This window comes from Choristoneura fumiferana, chromosome Z (genome assembly GCF_025370935.1).
Source record: "Choristoneura fumiferana chromosome Z, NRCan_CFum_1, whole genome shotgun sequence".
In the NCBI taxonomy this organism is placed as follows: domain Eukaryota; kingdom Metazoa; phylum Arthropoda; class Insecta; order Lepidoptera; family Tortricidae; genus Choristoneura; species Choristoneura fumiferana.
The window spans coordinates 40,468,114-40,483,508 of NC_133472.1; the positions used below are offsets into that span (position 1 = coordinate 40,468,114).

At 39.9% G+C, this 15,395-nt stretch overlaps 1 protein-coding gene across 1 annotated transcript in view; it reads left to right on the forward strand.

The window, feature by feature from the left end:
• Positions 1–14,910, forward strand: part of SCaMC (Short Calcium-binding Mitochondrial Carrier) — a 75,832-nt gene extending 60,922 nt beyond the window's left edge. The window contains 5 exon segments of the mRNA XM_074100123.1: positions 9,821–9,979; positions 11,185–11,248; positions 11,251–11,383; positions 12,551–12,924; positions 14,498–14,910. Of these exon segments, the coding sequence (XP_073956224.1) occupies positions 9,821–9,979; positions 11,185–11,248; positions 11,251–11,383; positions 12,551–12,924; positions 14,498–14,682 (915 nt within the window). The 3' untranslated portion in view covers positions 14,683–14,910.
• Positions 14,911–15,395: the final 485 nt, after the last annotated feature.

The window sequence follows — 15,395 nt, forward strand, 5'->3', positions numbered from 1 at the left end:
ACGAACGTTTCCGATAAAATATAATATAAAATGATTATTCAATACATCAGTATTAAAAAATGTCCTAAATCAAAATATATGTGCGACGTTCGAAGTTTTGCATATTTCGTTGAAGGTAAACTTTGTGAGGAAACCTGCAAACACCTGTGAAACAAAAAGCATTGGTGTGCGTGAAGTGAGGGTCACAATACACACTGAAAACTGCAGCTCCAGCCATATTTTTCTGATAGTCAAAGTACCACCAACGGTACTTATCACGCTAACACACACGAGTGATATCACGAGTCTACTCGTGACCAGGGCCACTGTCATGTTGCCTTAACGTCGAGGTAAATATTACTCGTGTGTGTTAGCGTGATAAGTTCCGTTGATGGTATTTTGACTATGAGTGAAAATCACGAAAGTTTAAAACGTTATATATTTTTCTGAGTTTTGTATATAGGTACTTATTTAAAATAGTGGTCTTTTAATTCTAACAGGATGACCGCAAAAGTAAAAATGAAAATCGGAAAACGAAATTTCCGAGCTTGATAGTAAATATTATTATTATAAATTATATCTTTACATCCGCTATGCTTTGACTTGTATTACAAAATACGCCGATCCAAAGTCCAACCAGTGTAATGTTTCATTTGATTAGGTGGGTATTTTCCTAGCGGTTTTAATTCTAGTTCAGCCGCTACTTGCTATCGGTACACGTCATGCTGTGCATCCTATTTTAACCAGGCAGTTATGAAAGAGACATACCTAGCTCACACAAACCTATTTATCATCGTGATACTAACGAACCAACTGAATAGTGACCACTATGGAACCTTTTCACAGAAAAATTCAGTGTCATAGTAATGCTAGATATGGTTTATCATCATCATCATCTCAGTCGTAAGACGTCCACTGTTGGACATAGGCCTCCCCCATAGACCTCCAGTCGCTTCGGGTGGCAGCGGCCTGCATCCACCGTGAACCCGCGGCTTAAACCAGGGTGTCCATCCATCTCGTTGGTGGACGTCCTACGCTGCGCTTGCCGATCCGCGCTCTCCACTCGAGAACTTTTCGGCCCCAACGGCCATCTGTTCTCCTTGCTATATGGCCTGCCCAATTGCCCATTGCAACTTCAACGAGCTAATTCGCTTGGCTATGTCGGTGACCCTTGTCAGAAATGGTTATTTATTGTTAAATACGCTGTGAGTGTGACATTCTACTTACTTCTAGAATCAAATGGTTTGACAGAAGGTAAATCGTTAGGTGGCAGTGGGTAATGTATATTGCAAAATTTCTGACACTATTGTACTATGAAGTTCGAAATTCTAACTTCCTATCGAGCCGTCCTGCTCACGCTAACAGTATTCAATAGGAGAATAAGAGCGACGGTACGATACAAATTTCGGAGTAGCCCGCCAGACTTGTCAGTTCATCGTGTGTTCGATGGCACATCACTAAAATCGACTTTTGTACCCAAACTTTCTAATTACTCTATCATACCATCAAGAATTTGGCGAACGCTTGAACCGCTTTCCATTTCCGGATAAAACCGGTTTCTTCTAGATTGGAACTGGCGGATGCTAAGTGAGTCACTAATGGTTGACGAGTGACGATACACATATACCTACTCTTTATAGGTACTGACAGACAGGACAGCTGTGCACTATATGTAAATTAAATGAAATGATATATTTATTCCAGACGTTAGTCCATAAAAACAATCAATAACAATTAAAGAGAGTTGAATAAATATTATAAATAAATAACCTATTCATTCACGATGACGCGTGCCGTGGTTCTTATTACAATGTCAGTAATGTAGCGGCGTGCCGCGTTGCGGGAAACCGGTGGATGCAAAGTGGCAAGTTGTCGTTTCATTGTTTCGTTCTATTTAAGGGGTAGGCCTTTTCAGTAGTGGACGTCTTCCGGCTGATGATTATGATGATGATGATGGTGATGAAGATATTAAGTAGAATAGAATATTAAGCCATATAAATATTTGAAGCGCCTATATAGAGGAAGCAAGTGGTTATTAATTAGTCGATGTTTGGCAGAGTAGTTTGATTGACAGAGGCATCAGTTAAGCAAGTTAGACCTTTGGCAGAGGCCGTATTGCCTATCGTTTCTGGCACTCGCGATCGCAATCAAATGACAGATTTCCCATACAAAAACTGTCATTTGATTGCGATCGCTAGCTTCAGAAACGTTAGGCAATAGGGCCTCTGCTGTTCCATTAGCCGGGGATTACTCTATAATTAGAACAAGGTCCTATGTTATATTTAACGTTAACTATAATCAATCATTTGCGCATCTCATAAAGATCAATTTTGACAAAATCACGCGTCTTCGTGGATGGCACTAGGTATACAGTAGTAGTGCATAATAAACTAATATTTTTGCATCGTATTTTATCGGGAATTTAGCCGTTTTGACATTGGCCACTAAATAATAAAGTTCTATAATCTTAGTTCAATATACATAATTGATATGAAGATGTACCAATTGATTGACAATTCGGGTGCGTCGTATTGATCCGACTTTTCACGATCGAATTACATTATTCACTACCTATGTCTGTACAACACTAATGATGACAAACGCTGTTTTTTGGCTGGTCGTTATCGCAGTTTGTCCCCTTTTATAATGAGTTCGAGGGAAAAGGACGCGCTGAGCGATCGACATGCGACAAACAGAGGGGCTATCACGAAACTCGCAAATCGAAGTTTGTATCGCACCGTCCCTTTCACTCGCGTATTAAATGACATAAGCGTCAGCGGGACGGCAACATACTAAGTTCGAGTTTGGCACTTCGTGCTATAGGGCCAGGGGTGCCTCCCAGATTGTATATTTGGATACAAAAGGTGTACTGTCAGCCTGATTATCGTATCTATTACGACTCGTATAACTTTTTAAATAAAGAATGTTAAAATCATTACAGTTTGATTAATTCGAGTTAACACTTGACAGATGGGCGTGCCTTCAGTCAATTTTCAACTTTGACGTCATACTAATAAAGCCACTTTTAGTATACCGCTACCCACGTTTACAGATTATGTAAATACTATTTTATTTGTATGAACTCAAAGTTGAAAATTGACTGAAGGCACGCCCATCTGTCAAGTGTTAACTCCAAGTAATCGTACTGTACTCTTCCCTTTGGCTCTGCCGTATAGTAAAAAAGGCTAAGAAAGCGAAGTAACATAGATTAAATAATGCGTAGAACGGAATGCAGGCAAATTGTTAATGGCAACAGATAAACTGTCCTGTCAAACGTGGCAACTTGACAGCACTCGATCAAAACATCGTCATATCGCCACATCGTGATGGGCTCAAAATTCCAATTGAAAAATGTATAACCAAACGCAGATTCTGGTTAAAATTACCTTTAATAAAATTCAGCACCACAGCATGTATTGGAAGTATTATATAGCTGTGATTGCTTTTACAGTAGACTTGGATAATAGGATAATGAACCAGCACAGACTCATCGACACGGTATATTTTATTTTATAGTAGTCTCTTCCCGCGGCATTGCACGGGCAAACCATTAGCAGTTGAATTGAAAATCCGGGATTTTACCAAATTCCCATGGAAATGACGAAAAATGTCAGCGGGTTCAATTAATGTTGTGTACTAAACACCCGCGCCTATCTAATGTCCCTCAAAGTTTATGTAACGTGTGAAATTACGATATTTTATCCTGATCTCGTGGGAATATCGGGATAAAAGGTAACCTATGTATTATGCCACATGTCCAGCTATCTACATACTAAATTTCATTCAAATCCGTTCAGCCGTTTTAGAGTGATCACACAAACTTTCGTTTTTATAATACTAGAGTTAACCGAGGCTTCGCACGCGTAAACTATTCGATCAGGTAGTTACAATTGAAATTAGGGGAATTTACAAAATTCCCCTGGGAATTCCCAAAATTTATATCGTGGTCTTCATTGAGGTTGTGTTAAGAACAACTGGCCAAAATTTCAACTCTAAACCCAGCAGTTGTTATTTAGAGATTTTATCCCGATCCCGTGGGAATATCGGAATAAAAAGTATCCTATGTTTTAATCCAGGTTAGAAACTATTTTTTTGCCAAATTTCATCCAAACCCGTCCAGCCGTTTCAGCGTGAAGAAGTAACAAACATACTCAATCACTCACAAACTTTCACATTTATAATATTAAGTAGGAAGTAGGATTAGTATGATCAATATTTAGTTAACTCAAAGGTGAGAGCGTGGATTCGTGCCCATGACTCTCTGCTTGAGATGCCATAGGCAAAACTGTAAGATATTACGGCTTCTGGACTTGAAATTTGACACGAGGTTTCCGGTGTAAAACATCGCGAGGATGCGGGTTACACCTGCGATTCCCAACACTAGCCCTCTCAATCTAAAAGAATGCCTGTGCCACAGAATAAATATGCCTGTTCGTAGCAATAGCAGATCAATGGCCGAAACTTGCGTAAAATGACGCAATTATAAAGAATTAGAAGGATGAATTGACCCCGTTAAAGTAGCTGGATTGTCAGTGGTTTAATTGGAATCATAAACGTGGCTGTCTCTCTTTTTCTGAACAGGCTGATCAACTAGAGTTGCCTACTTCGTTCATATTCAGATATATATTGAGGTTACAAGAAACCGAAGAGGAAACAATGTTCAAAATGGAAGAGGAAGAGGAGGTTATTGTGTGTATCGTATCAGTCTTATTTCACGATAGTTAATAGGTACCTATACATGTAGATAGATACCTAGTAATTAGGGGAAAGTGTTGTGCAGTCACCCGCAGCATTACTATTGCCGCTGCGGAGCGTGCAATAATATCTGACACTTCGTACCCGGCCCTAGAAATATAATATATATAATATATGACGGGACAATTCACACCAATTGACCTAGTCCCAAAGTAAGCTTAGCAAAGCTTGTGTTATGGTTTCTAAGCAACGGATAAATATAATTATATAGATAGATACATACTAAAATACATATTAAACGCCCAAGACCCGAGAACAAACATTCGTATTTTTCATACAAGTATTTGCCCCGACACGGGAATCTAATCCGGGACCTCAGGCTTCGTAGTCAGGTTCTCTAACCACTAGGCCATTTGGTCGTCTAAATATAGTCGTATCAGATATTTATGCACGCTTCGTTGTGTCGGATATTGGTAATGAAGACTGTACCTGTGTATGCCATTGACATCTTAAAAATGAAAAACAATGCATCGAACAAGACGTACCTATCCATTAAGTCTTTTTGATGTATAACTTGCAGCTAGACGTTCAATTCGTTGCGTTCTGGTTTTTATTGTTTCAGACGACATTGGTATCTACAGGTAAAATAGTCTATAAGTACAACAATTTCCCCTAAACGAATATTTTTTTGGGTTCCGGAGCCAAAATGGCAAAAACGGAATCCTTATAGTTTCGTCAAGTCCGTCTATCTGTCCCTCCGTCCGTATGTCACAGGCATTTTACTCGAAAACTACAAGATGTATATCAATGAAATTTGGAGCACAGATGTCTTGTCAAAGCCGCTATTTAGTTTTGTAGTTAAATTACAAAAATAAATATTTATAGGGGGCTGAATTGGTTTCAACAACATGATCGGATATACCGGTTTTTTTTTAGTTATTGTCGAAAAATTGCGCTTCTCAACTAAAGGACGTAAGTGCCGTGAAGATACGCTCTTTTTCTGGTAATAGATTTTAAGACGTAAGTGTTTTAATTGTGTTATAACGCACATAATATTACTTGTTTTTTTTTCGTAATGGCAACGGAACCCTATCTTGGGCGTGTCCAACACGCTATTGGCCCCGGTTTTTTCAGTATCTCGCTAGAGTAACGTTAATAGTATATCTTTAGACAATATGGTATAGTAAAGCATCGCCATAAGTTGGTAGCGCGATGATGCGAGGCGATTTCATCGTGCGATTGAATGTTGCTGGTCGCATCGCATAATCGCACGACCTTTAGACTAGACTTTTGATTACATTTTAGACATATATTAGTATGTTTGATCGCACGGTACAAATAGGTTTCTCGGACGCGCATTTTTGCTCGAGTGACGGCAAAGAGGGAATACGAGTATGCAGGTGGTGGGTCCTTGTGCAAGGTCCGTCCGGATTGCTACCAGCATCTTGCTCGCTAATCCTGCCGTGAAGCAGCAGTGCTTGCACTGTTGTTTCGGCGTGGAAAGTAAGACAGCCGCTGAAATTACTGGCACTTGAGGTAACCCATCTTAGGCGTGTTGGTTGACAATGCATCTGCAATCTTCCTGGTGTTGCAGGTGTCAATTTACGGTTTTGCCAATCAGTCGAATAAAAAAATGCAAGCAGTTTTGTTATTGGGCCAAACATTATCTTTATTGTTCGACTAACCGAGTTGTGACAGAATTATTCGAATATTAAAAAAAAATACGAAGATATGGACGTTTTAAATTCCGACATGGACTATGCCGTCAGACAACACGACAACCTGAAAATACATAATGGTCATTTAAAATAACGGAAGACAAGTAATTGTCGGTGAAATTATCGATTATACCATTTATTTACCACATTATTTTATAACAATCCTGTAAAAACAACAATATCTGAGAAAATTTCGGTCAAACGAGCATTATGTATTTTCGTCCATTATGCATTTTAAACATTTTGTACCTATTTATTTTGTTATGTATCTGGCGTGACGTCATAACCGGATAGCCTTTTTATATATGTCGGCGGCCGATCGTAAAATCCGCCAGATCACGAAATTCCTTCGCATATCGTGAAATGGCGCCATTTCATTAATTGGCTAAGGGACATCCGCCATATCGTTCAAAACTCACCGTTTAACGATTTGCCTAGTGACGTTTAGGCAGATCATGAAATTCCTAGGTATATCATGAAACGCCGCCATATCGGTTCTGGCACTTCGCCGGCCGCTGCCGCGGCACGCTCGCTTCGCTCGCTCGGCTCGTGCGTTATAGTCACAATTCATACTAACCACTCCTCGCTTCGCTTGTCGTACCTACATGTTTCATTTTTCGGCATTATCGAGGAATGCGTTGCTCTAATCGATCTGCCGTATTGTTTCTCAGGCACATCGTGATATGCCTGGTCAACCTTTAGCCATATCATGAAATGGCGCCATTTCACGATATGCCTAGGAATTTCGTGATCTGGCGGATTTAACGTATACAACGTGTGTTGCATGGCGTCATGGAAGCCCAATCATTCGAGTAATGTATTGAGAAAAGTTGCTCTCTATTTATTTATAGAATGGAAAGTTAGTATTACGTGTAGGTAAGCCGTAGTGCTGGCTATAAAGATAATTGGTATGCTTTTTACGATATAATAAAATGATAAAAACGAGTACATTTTGTTATGTAAATAATATGTAGTTTTGGAATGAATTGAAACGAAACGTTTTTAGTCTATGTCTTTATTACCATGGTAAACAAAACCGCCTTTAATCGTTCATAAACTTAAACAAAACAAATGAAGTTACTTTAATCTTGCTTAACATTTACAACTAGACACGCCTGAACTGATGCTTGCGAGATCGACATTGAACTTTTTTAAAGAATTTATCGAGATTTAGCAGATTGACCGACCATTCCACAAAAAATACTTTAGACATTTTAATCTTCGGTCTTCTAACCGTTTGGTATTTTAAGGTTAGTTCATTTAACCATTCCGTATGTGGAAATTTTGCAATATTTTACCTTGGCCTTATAGCTAACCATTCACTATCTTGATTTTCGATATTGTAAATTATTTTCCGATTCTGATTTTCGTTGTTTTATCTGTCAATCGCTTTCAATCAAATACGTATGCCCCCTTACCTGGTGCCTGGCGCATTTCCACAGAATTCGTTGTTACAGATTTAACTGTTCTTAATCCACTTTAGGCAAACGGTGAGCTTGCCGGCCCGGGCAGAATTTGTTCTATTTACGTTATGTCAGACACGTAACTAGTAGGCGTAAGTAATTTATTTATAAAAAATTTGGCAAACGCCCTAGTTTTCCTGTACACCCCAGACGACCGACTCTGAAGCGGCTTAACTAAAAGGGTATTGGAGTTGTGAGTTGAAAAGTATATTGAATATATTGAATACTTTCCTAAGTAGGGAGTTGTTATATCAATAAACTCAATTATCTATACTTTTCATGAGTATATGAATACTAGTGATAAAGTTTTGTATGTAATTTTTTTTATATAGAAAAACGAAACATAATAGTTCTCTCAATTATTTCCTTTGTCTCTTTATTCGACTAAAGATAATTTAAAACTGCTTTTTTTCTCTCCAAAATAATACTTGCAAAAATACAGAATTACCAACAAAGTTAAGGGCGATAACTGAGTTTATCGATATAAAAACTCCCTACCTGTAATTGAAATATGCCGCCTTGAATTCCGATGTGTGATGATTATAATTCACATGGAAATTCTTTAAAATTACCAATGTAATATCTCTAGACATGTCTTTGATATTTTGCGATTTTACATGCTTGTATCTCATGGCCATGATTTCTTAATTTACCTAAAACTGGTCAGCTATGCGGATTACTAATGTATGGGCAAAAAACTTTGCCCAAAGTATCACATCCCAAAATATTTTACTCAAATTATCATTTGGCAAAAACTCATTTGGTAAACAACTTATCGCAATTTTACAGTTAGTATTTTTTTTTGGCAATTTATTGTTTCAAAAATAATTACTTAGTCATGTTTCATATTACCAAGTATTATTTAGTCAAATGTTTCATTTGGCATAAAGCACTCTTCCCAAAATATTGCATGGCATAATAACCTACTTTTCTGGTAGCAGTTCGTTTCTGTGTCATTTTGAACAAACATTTTTGTGGAGCCAATGTTAGCCAAAAGAAAACGTTTGCTTAATAATCGTTTGTCATAATAAAACTTGACAATGTAAAATTATGCCAAATGATAATTTGACCAAATGAATAAAATGCGAAATGCTAATATGCTAAAGATTCGTTTGGGAAATGAAACTACTGCGATAAGTTTTTTGGGAAGACAAATTTGGCGAAAAATATTTTGAATGCCGCATTTTCTGTAGTACTGTAGAATTATAAACGAAGGTCACGAAAACGCATATATGCGTTGCCAGCAGTAGGTACAATAATATATTGAAGGTTGGCAGAGCGCCGTAATGCTGCAGTAAATTAGGAACTATTATAAAAACAAAGTACTGGTGTGCGTTGAAAACATGATAGGCAGACTTAGCAACAAGCAAAATCATTCATCGTCAACCATCATCATATCAGCCATAGGAAGTTCACTGTTGGGCAGGTCACCCCCGATTAAGCAGAATAAACTTTAATTTTAAAAATATTATTGCTCGAAGAAAATAAGAATCCATCTCGCATGCTTTTGTTTCTGTGGTTTATTTATTTATTTCAGGAAACTATGTCCATAAAAAGTACATAACTAGCTTTTGTTTGCGACTTCGTCTTCTCTGGAATTCGTTTAGTTATCATTATCCCGCGGGAACTGTGCAATTGTCCCAAAGTATCTCCATACCAAATGTCATCTAAATCGGTTCAGCGGTTAGACAGAATTAATTCTTCATTTACTTATTTTAGTAAATAAAATTTACAGCATTATCATTATAATACAGTCAGCAGCAGAAGTAGATGAACGGTTGTGGTGGATGATCTAAACACTTTCTTATTACCTTAGCAGTAGAGTCGTGAGTAGATCACTTTTGAGCAACGTAACCGCTCAGCCACTTCCGCTGCTGACTGTACTGTGGTTAGGATTTAATAATAATAATGTCTAAACGTTACCACCCATAAACTTTTAAAATTAACGCTACCTTTTAATTGCAGTATTTGGACATCGGCGAGGACATGAACGTGCCCGACGACTTCACACAGAGCGAGCTGCAAACGGGCAAGTGGTGGCGGCATTTGCTGGCCGGAGGGATCGCAGGCGCATTCAGCAGAACCTGCACCGCGCCGCTCGACCGGCTCAAAGTGTTCCTACAGGTAACATCATCGGATGAACGGAAACTTGGGACCTCAAGCCCGGTTTCCAGCGCGAGCGGAGCGGACTTAGTTTAGCATACAACGAGCGGCTGCATGAAAGTACTTACACCGGACAGACTTCGTAGAGATGAAGTTGGTCATCATCATCATCATCAGCCTACAGCAGTCCACTGCTGGACATAGGCCTCTTCGCCACAACACTCTTCAGCCCCTCGCATCCATCCGCCGCCAGCGACCCTCTTAAGGTCGTCCGCCCACCGTGCCTCAGGACGCCCTACACTACGTTTTCCCATCCGTGGTCTCCATTCAAGGACTCGTCTACTCCACCGTTCATCGGTCCCGCGACAGACTTGGCCAGCCCAACGCCACTTCAGCGAACTAATTCTCTGAGCAACGTCGTTGACTTTCGTTCTTTGTCGGATAATGTGATTTCGGATTTTATTATTATCCTTCAAAAGAAGTTCAAATGAAGTTGGTCGATTTAGTTTAAACTAAACTCGAGTCCAGAATTAGGCGAACCAACTTGAGAGTTCATTACACACAAATGTTGCCACAGTTTCACAAGTGCTGTAATATCGATATAAAAAAAACTTATCGATGTTCCGGTCAAGTATATTACCCGCGGGTAAGCAGCTAGTAATGCAGTAGGATTTTCTCAAAAATGTCCGTAAAAGTCTACATTATTCCTTACATATCAGAAGGCTAAGTGCATAGTTTATGGTCAGCGAGAAATTAAAAAGTTAAAAAGATTGCAAGCGCGCTAGCTCGACAATAATTTATTATTGTCGAGTCTCAAACTTCTTAAAAAGTGAAAACGGCCTATTGGCACAAGTCGTATACAGCCATCTCAAGTGGCTGCTATCAGTTATTTTGTTGAACTCCAGACTTTTTTTTATTAGATCTGAAACAGCTTGTGGTGTTTTCGGTGGAAAAATACACCTGCTGTGTTTTTTAATGAAAAAAAAGGCGGGAAAGCATGAAATTTTTTATTGGAATAAATTTAAATATCCTAATATATTTTGTTGACAAAAAGCTTATTCTAATTTATTATTTTTCCTTCACCATTTTTGATAAAAGCTTTATATTAGTCTCGGCTGGAATAGCAATTACTGGCTTCGTATTAGTTAAACGGACTCGCAATACTCCGCCGGCAATTTCCTACTTCCAGGCCACTACAATAATCTACTATTAATCCCCTTTTCCAGGTGAACCCGACCCGCGAGAACATGAGCAAATGCCTAGCGCGCATGATCAGCGAGGGGGCGTGGCGGGCTTGTGGCGAGGCAACGGAATCAACGTGATCAAGATTGCGCCGGAGTCGGCGTTGAAGTTCGCCGCGTACGAGCAGGTCAAGCGGCTCATACTGGGCGACCGGAAGAACCAACCGCTGGAGATTTACGAGAGGTACGACCAGAGTTAGGTGGGAGTGTCTGTTCGTCGTCTTCACATTATGGAGATGATAGATTTCAGTCAAATTTGAGTGAATTACGCAGAATGTTTGAGGGTTTTTTTAATTATATCCGCGGAACGGCAAAGAGTCTGAAAGTACGTATTACCCCTCTTGAATAATCTATGCTTATTATGAAATTACACAAAACATGATGGAGACATAGCCATTTAAATCGAAAAACGTTCCGAGCCCCCGCTCCCGAACTTTAACGCTCAACCCAAACATCATATTTGTCATTCTTTTGTTCGATTGACAAAACAAACAATAAGTGTTCAATATTTTCTGATAATTTAACTGACGTACTAAATATAATAATAAAAACCGGCCAAAGGCCACGCAGGGTTCCGTACCATTATCTACTGATACAACATTAGACATTAGCCAAAAACGGCAAAATGATCAAGTTTGTTGTATGGGAGCCCCCTTAAATATTCATTTTATTTTTATTTGATTATTTATGTTTAAAGTGTTAATGGGCAATTTCACTAAAACATGTAGGTACCTAGCAACGGCATAGTTAAGGAAAAGTTAAATAATGTCAGTTTTGTGACGTTTTATTCCACATTAACTGTAGGGGAAAATCGGCACAAAACTGACAACTTTTAACTTTACGCCCTAAAACAACTAAAGATTCTGTGATTCCGTTATTAATATCAAGCAAAAAACGGCGAAACAATCACGTTTGTTGTATGGGAGCCCTTAAATATTTTATTTTATAAATATTAGTATTTGTTGTTATAGCGGCCACAGTAATACATAATCTGTGAAAATTTCAAGTGTCTAACTGTTACGACTCAAGAGATAGAGTCATGTGACAGACGGACGAACAGACAGACAGACAGTGGAGTCTCAGTAATAGGGTTGGCACCCTTTGGGTACGGAACCCTAAAAAAATAACCAGGAATTTATTCAATTCATAGATTTTTGGACCCAAAGGGATGAAACAAGCGATGACACGTATAGTTTAGACTTGTAAGAAAAATTGTGCAAGTTTGCATTACATTGCGAGGCCGTAAAGCCAACGAGTTTGTAGTCCCCGCAATGTAATGCAACTTGCACGATTTTTCTTGCAAGTTTAAAATCGGCTTAAGACACGTTTTCATAAAAAAATATTGTTTCAGGTTCGCCGCCGGCGCGACCGCAGGCGCGATTAGCCAAACTGTGATCTATCCGTTGGAAGTCCTAAAAACAAGACTAGCGCTCCGTAAAACCGGCCAATACCACGGCATAGCGGACGCGTTCAAGAAAATATACGCCCGCGAGGGTCTACGATGCTTCTACAAAGGCTACATTCCAAATATATTGGGTATAGTGCCTTACGCGGGTATAGATCTGGCAGTTTACGAGACGCTCAAGAAGAAGTATATAAATAAATACCATCAGAACAGCCAGCCGGGCATGTTGCTTCTGCTGGCGTGCGGGAGTGCCTCGTGCACTCTGGGGCAGGTCTGCTCGTATCCTCTGGCTTTGGTGCGGACGAGGCTGCAAGCCCAAGGTAACTATCTCATCTTTGTAATATTCTGCTATCCTAAGCCAAAAGGCGGTATCTCAAAAAACACTTCTATTATTTATTAGTACTAGAGAGAGAGAGATTTACACATATTCGATACACATAAAAACACATTAGATGGAAAGAATAAAAAAATAACATCGAGTAGTATAAGATAGTGTGTAGCTTAAGACATCCTGTATCACGTGGTAATGTAAGGAATGTCCGTCCCGTGCCCGGTTATAAAATAGGAGACACATGTTTTAACCCCCGATGCAAAAAGAGGGGTGTTATAAGTTTGACCGCTGTGTGTCTGTGTCTGTCTGTGGCACCGTAGCTCTTAAACGCGTAAACCGATTTTAATGAGGTTTTTTTTATTCATAGCAGGGTTTCTAGCGAAATTTCAACCGCTAGGATTATAGGCATACGGAATTTGGCTTATAAAAGTGTGTTATTGAAATCCGCGATATAATTTTTGGGAATACCAATGGGAACTTAGTAAAACTCCGGGAATTTCGATTCGACTGCTGGTTCTGTAATAATGATTTACTCTTTTGAGGCCTGAAGGCGCTGGTTTTCAACCAACGTCATGCTCGCCCGGTCATGCCCGGGACTATTTTGTAAAAGCATCTATGTATAATAGATATTTGGAGTCTTTTGTAATGATACACACACACACCAGATAAAGACGTTTATTCCATTTCACCAAGAGTTTACAGTTCGGATTACAGTATCTATTTTTCAAACAATGTGCCACGGCCGCGAGTCGTAGAAGAAGCAAAACCAGAGAAAATTCTACTCAGTGTCACAGGCCATCTTGTCGTAACCGGCCAATCAACGTCGACCGCCAGGCGCGCGTGAGCGTCGATTGGTCGGTTCAAACCGTGGTGCACAGATAGAGAGACTTAGAAGAATAATAGTGGCGGGATGATGCGGCAGCGCTGCTGGTCGCTTAATAGCGCCACAGATACATATGTATTTTTGTTTCTTTCTTTCTAATGGTTTAGGTTAGGTTAGGTTAGCACGGAGCGGGTGGACGTCTGTTGAACAATTGTGTGAGCAGCGCTAACTGCGCGCGTCGCGTGCATAGGATTGTACCTGCACCCGCACCAGCTAGCGTAATAGTACATTGTGTCTTAAGGGCGGTAAATAAGGAATTACGAACGAGAGTCTATTAGAAGCCCGAAGTCGAGTCGATGTGCGTAATTCTAGTACCGCCCGTGCGACATACAATGTTTTTCATCACATTTGCGAGTGAAATTGTATATTTGTAAAAGAAAAACTAATATTTTTTCAAAAATTGCCGATACCGCTGACTGCGCTCTTGCCCCCTGCAGGCGCTGCAGTGCAGCACACCTTGCAGTATCACACTCATTTACCGACCTTGGGCTTCATGACAAGAAAATTAGTACGGGCAATGACTCATTTACCGACCACGGGTTTCATGACAAGCACATTAAGGTCGAGGGTTTTATTTGGGGGTTTGCAACCAAGGTAGCCTGCATGTTACGACACTGTTTACGAGCAAGTGTGATGAAAAAAATAAAACATTTCAAATTGGCGTTTCCCTTGTCCACAGAAAAGGCAGCTAAAGTGGCGGAAGGCACGATGCGCGGTGTCTTCCGCGACATAGTGCAGCGCGAAGGAGTCCTGGGTCTCTACCGGGGGATCACCCCCAACTTCATCAAAGTGATCCCGGCCGTCTCTATATCCTACGTCGTCTACGAGTACGCGAGCCGGTCCCTCGGCGTCAACATGACGTGATCGCCCACCGATCCGAACGCGCTAAATTATTCTCGAGAAATTCTCGCATCACATTCTATTCTAAGCGTATTAGCAAATTTTGCATTTGTGTATATAGGTGTATGTAAGTCCTATTTATTCTTTGACATGTACGTTGATTCCGGTCCGTAGGGAGGAAGCATTTGCATTTGCGGTCGGCCCGCCCGCCGGGCCTGCTCGGATTACAATAAATTATGTAATTTTTTCTAAGTTGCATTTTTTTTCGTTCCTTTTTTTTATTAGCGGGTTCGGAGTTTTCATAGCACGGCAAGACGAAAGGGAGATGTGGAGTCAAATTAACTCTAAAATTAAATCTTACTCATCCATCCCAGCCTATATACGTCCTACTGCTGGGCACAGGCCTCCTCCTCTCAGAACAAGAGTGCTTGGGCCATAGTTCCCACGCGGGCCCAGTGCGGATTGGGAATCTTACCCATACTCATCCATTTATTTAATTATATTTAATTAAAAAATGCTTTTATAAAGCTGTTTTTCACCAAAGATGTGCGAGGATGTGTTGCGAGGAATATGTTTTCATGAACCAATAGAAACGCTTTATTTACCTATTGGGAGGGTGCGAAGTACTAGGTGGGGGTAGTGAAATCTATCGCAGCGCTCATAGTGGTCAAAAGAAGAAATAAACTAGGCTCTGTCATCTGTCATACTCATATGAACCTGTCATTAACAAAGCAATG